We start from the raw sequence: 4,053 nt of genomic DNA, 5'->3' as shown, positions 1-4,053 counted from the left end.
CGCGGGGGGGTGCTGGGGGCCTGGGCGGGCTGAGAGGAAATACAGGGGTGCTGTGGGGCTGGGAGGCAGTGGAGGTGTGCTGTGGGCCTGGGCGGGCTGAGAGGAAATACAGGGGTGCTGTGGGGCTGGGAGGCAGTGGAGGTGTGTGCTGTGGGCCTGGAGAGGCTGAGGGTGTTGTGGGGCAGGAGGTGCTGTAGGCCTGGCAGGCAGCGGGTGGCGTGCTGTCGCCCTGGGGGTGCTATGGGGTTGGGAGGCAATGCGGGGGATGCTGTGGGCCTGGAGGGGCCGGGGTGCGCAGGGCAGGGTATCCCGGGTGTTACGGGTCTGGATGCAGTGGGGCTGAGGGCTTTTTGCTGCTGGTATGGGCAGCCTTTGCGTGATGGGGCTGGGTGCCAGAGGGTGTCTTGGCGCCGCGGGGCTGGGTGCTACTGAACTGGGGGAGCTGGGCATTGTGGAGGAGGGTGCCATGGAACTGGGGCTGGGCAGCTGGACCCAGCAGGAGCAGGGCCCTGCCAGTTCCCTGGGGTAGGGCCAAATCTAAGGTTCCCCCCCCCGGGGCTCTGATGTTGCCTGTGGTCTTGGCTGTGCTGGTGGTTGCTGTCCCACCCCTGTGGGCCCAACGCCCCACTGGGATGTGGGGAGGGCCGCGGGCAGGGTGAGGGCTGGAGCCCCAGTGCCTGACTGGGCCAGGGAGGGTGCATGGCTCTGCTGGAGCCTCATCCCTGTGGCTGTGCCACTGTCTGCAGGCAGGTGCCTGGGGACAGAGGGAGGTCCTGCCCTGGGGCAGGCTGGCTGCCTCCCCTGTGGGCTGCCCGCTCAGCAGCTGCCGGCTGTTGTAGGCGAGGAAACCTCTCTGAGGGGCAGGGAGGTGCTGTGTGTTTGGCGGGGAGGGCTGACCCCAAGACCTGCTGCTGGCTGCAGCGTTTTGTCTCTTACCACACTGAAAACACAGGGACAGGTGCCACCCAAAGGCTGCACAGCAGGAAGTTGTTGCTCCACTTCACACCTGATGTGTTTCAGAGGAAAGCTCTTGGCAGAGTGGGAAGGGGAAATGTGGGGGAAGGGGGTGGCGCTGGGGTTTGCATGTCCCACCTCTCCCTTACAAGGGTACAGGAAACCTGGGCGGGAGCCACGCCTGTGACCTGGGGTGGGCTGGTGGGTCTGGTGTCCTCGTGTCCAGCTGCTCCCAGCCTTGGGGTCAGCCTCACGCGTGTCTGGCAGGGCAGAGGGGAGCCCCTGGCTCCTTTGGACAGCCCATCTGGATGCTGCAGCTCCTGCCCTTACCCTCCCTGCTGCTCCCTGAGGGCTGTGCAGCGGGCACGGCAGCAGAGGGAGTCGGTCCTGGCTGGACAGGCTCTGCAGCGTGGCACTGTCATCTGGCACCGTGCCGAGGCGAGCGCTTGGCCCAGGCTCAGAACGTGCCTTGGCAGGACCCCGGGGCAGCCTCGCTGCTTAATATTGATGGGCCCTGCCTGCATGGAGGCCTGGGGGCCCCAACCCTGCAGATCATTTTCACGGCTGCTGGGCCGGCTCGGGTTCCTCCTCGCTCCCAGCACGGCTCTCGGGTGGGATGAGGGGCTCAGCGGGCAGGGGAGCACTTCACAGCGTTGCCTCAGCCTGGGGCTGCTCCTTTGCCGGCACGTGGTGTTGTCCAAGGTGGATCCAGGCAAGGGAAAAGGGGAAAGCGTTGGGACTCTTGGAGTGGGGCTGTGATGTTGGGAAAGGTGCAGGTTGGCCTCTGCAGTTTGGTCCAGAGGTTGAGGTGAAGGGAAGTAGCATCCAGGCCCTGCTTTTTGGGGGTGAGGAGAGGGACTAGGGTAGGAGGCGTAATCCTGGCCTGGCTCCTCCGCATGCATCTTGTGCGGGCTCCCCCGTTCCCAAACCTGTTGGGAAGGGCTGGACCTGGGATCGTCCCTGGAACTGGCCCAGCATCCTGCATGCTCGTGCCTTCTCTGGTTTCCTCTGAGTCAGACTCTTCGTGTCGCTCCCCCGGCCCCCTCCCTGCCAGGAAAGACGAGATGGAATCAGAGAGCATCTGAGCCCAGATGCCGAGGGGCCTGTGCCCCCTGCTCCACGCAGAGAGCTGTCCCAGCGACAGCGGTCCTGCAGCCTCCAGGAGTCTGGGCTCAGCTCCCCCTGCTCTGCATCCTTGTGCAGGGTGAAGGAGAGGCCCCTGCCCTGCTGTGCAGGCAGGCGTCCGGCAGAGTCAGCGCCGGGAGCTGCACGACCGGCGCGTCCGGGAGGGGAGACCCTTCCTGAGGGACAGCCAGGCAGCAGGGTGGCCTGCCCACGCCGAGCTCCTCTCCCCCCAGGCGTGGCGTGGCAGGGATGAGGAGCTGGCAGCGGATGTTTGTGGCGGTGATGCGCCTGCTCCTCAAGTGCCTGCGGCTGGGCCAGCGGCGGCGGTTTAAGCTGCTGCGGCAGGTGGAGCAGCTGTGGCACTACGGGAACCTCTGCCTCCGCTCCCTGCTCTACAACTCCTTCACCAACAGCGACGTGGTGCTGGACTCCCTCTTTGAGCCCATCTACTGGCTGGTGGACCACGTCACCCGGTGGTTCGGCGTGGTGAGTACCCTTGGCGTGGCGAGTACCCTCACCGGGCGGGGGGGCACCTAGCTCTGGGGGCTGGGGTGAGTGTCCTGATGGGGCAACTGAGTCTCAGGGCTGCCTGTGCTCTAGGCGTGAAGAGAGTGGGGACCTCAGCGTGTGGTTCAGATTGGTTTCCTGTGGCCATATCCTGCCTGTGCCTCTCCCCAGGCAGCGAGGGGCAGGCGCTGCCCACTCCGGTGACCCAGGCCCCTTTCCCTTAGGTGTTTGTGGCACTGGTGATCGGGTTGACGAGCTCCATCGTGGCCATCGTGTACATCTGCCTGCTGCCCCTCATCCTGCAGACCTACACGCCTGCCTGGATCTGCTGGCACCTCGCCTACGGACACTGGAACCTCATCATGATTGTCTTCCACTACTACATGGCCATCACCACCTCGCCCGGGCACCCACCGCAGGTGAGGCACCGACCAGCAGCGCAGCCTCTCCCAGCTGGGCACAGCTAAACCAGCCTGGTGGCGTCGTTGCAGGAGGCCTCCTCCAGATCGGGGCAGCTAGGCTGGGCAGTGCGGGGAGGGGAGGCGGGCAGGTCAGAGGGGAGGTGAGGAGCAGGGGACGGGTGCAGGGCTTGGGTGCACAAATCTCTTCTGACCTGTGCGCAGGCCAAGGACGATCTCAGTGGCGTCTCCATCTGCAGGAAATGCATTGCCCCCAAGCCGGCTCGCACCCACCACTGCAGCATCTGCAACAGGTAGGGCTCCCTCCCTCTGCCCACCACAGCACTCGGGGCAGCCTCCGGGACCCCTTTCCTTGCCCCCTGCCACACTGCAAGACCGGGGCCCCTTCCCCTCTGCTCTGCTGGCTTCTTGCCTCGTCTCTAGCACAGCATGCAGGGCTGGGGGGGCTGCCTGCCCCCTCCCAAACGCGGTGCTCGCACTGGCACTGACACTGGCGCTGCTCTCCTCCCTCCCAGGTGCGTGCTGAAGATGGACCACCACTGCCGTATCCTTCTGCAGTACTAACCCACGGCACCCTCCCGGGGGCAGCCGGCCCTGCTTCCCTGTTCTCTCCCTGCCCCGCTCCTCCCAAGTCAGCCAGCACGGGGAAGGGTGCTGAGGGCCGGGCCCAGAAGAACAGCCCTGGTCCCTGGGGTGGGTTTGGACCCATGGCCCGTCACGGTTACACACCTTTAACCCCAGAGGCAGCCTGGCTAAACAACTGCGTGGGACACTACAACCACCGCTACTTCTTCTCCTTCTGCCTGTTCATGACCATGGGCTGCATCTACTGCAGCGTCAGCGGCTGGGAGATGTTCCGGGATGCCTACGCAGCCATTGAGGTGAGCAGGCAGGCCCTGGCCCTGGCCCTGGCCCTGGTGTGCACTGAGGCTGCCTGGGCTCCCCCAGGCTGAGCTTGCAGAACAAGGCTGGGCCAGGCCTGGCCTTGTAGTGACTTTGCTTCCCCTCTTCCTCCTCCTGTGAGGCCCCCAGCTGCCCCAGTCCTGCG

General features: G+C 65.5%; 2 protein-coding genes across 2 annotated transcripts in view; one reads left to right on the top strand and one right to left on the bottom strand.

Annotated features, from left to right (window-relative positions):
* The window catches only part of EXOSC1 (exosome component 1), a 3,216-nt gene extending 2,766 nt beyond the window's left edge, over positions 1–450 (bottom strand). The window contains exon 1 of the mRNA XM_009278052.1: positions 430–450. Within this exon, the coding sequence (XP_009276327.1) occupies positions 430–450 (21 nt within the window). The remainder of the gene's footprint in view (positions 1–429) is intronic.
* A 1,878-nt stretch (positions 451–2,328) lies between these two features.
* The window catches only part of ZDHHC16 (zinc finger DHHC-type containing 16), a 4,069-nt gene continuing 2,344 nt past the window's right edge, over positions 2,329–4,053 (top strand). Inside the window, exons 1-5 of the mRNA XM_009277799.1 lie at positions 2,329–2,565; positions 2,811–3,005; positions 3,210–3,298; positions 3,521–3,549; positions 3,753–3,886. Of these exons, the coding sequence (XP_009276074.1) occupies positions 2,329–2,565; positions 2,811–3,005; positions 3,210–3,298; positions 3,521–3,549; positions 3,753–3,886 (684 nt within the window). The remainder of the gene's footprint in view (positions 2,566–2,810; positions 3,006–3,209; positions 3,299–3,520; positions 3,550–3,752; positions 3,887–4,053) is intronic.

This window comes from Aptenodytes forsteri, unplaced genomic scaffold, assembly GCF_000699145.1.
Source record: "Aptenodytes forsteri isolate BGI_AS27 unplaced genomic scaffold, ASM69914v1 Scaffold15, whole genome shotgun sequence".
NCBI lineage: Eukaryota > Metazoa > Chordata > Aves > Sphenisciformes > Spheniscidae > Aptenodytes > Aptenodytes forsteri.
Note: the sequence above shows the minus strand (reverse complement) of the source record. Positions and strands in the feature narration are given on the sequence as shown.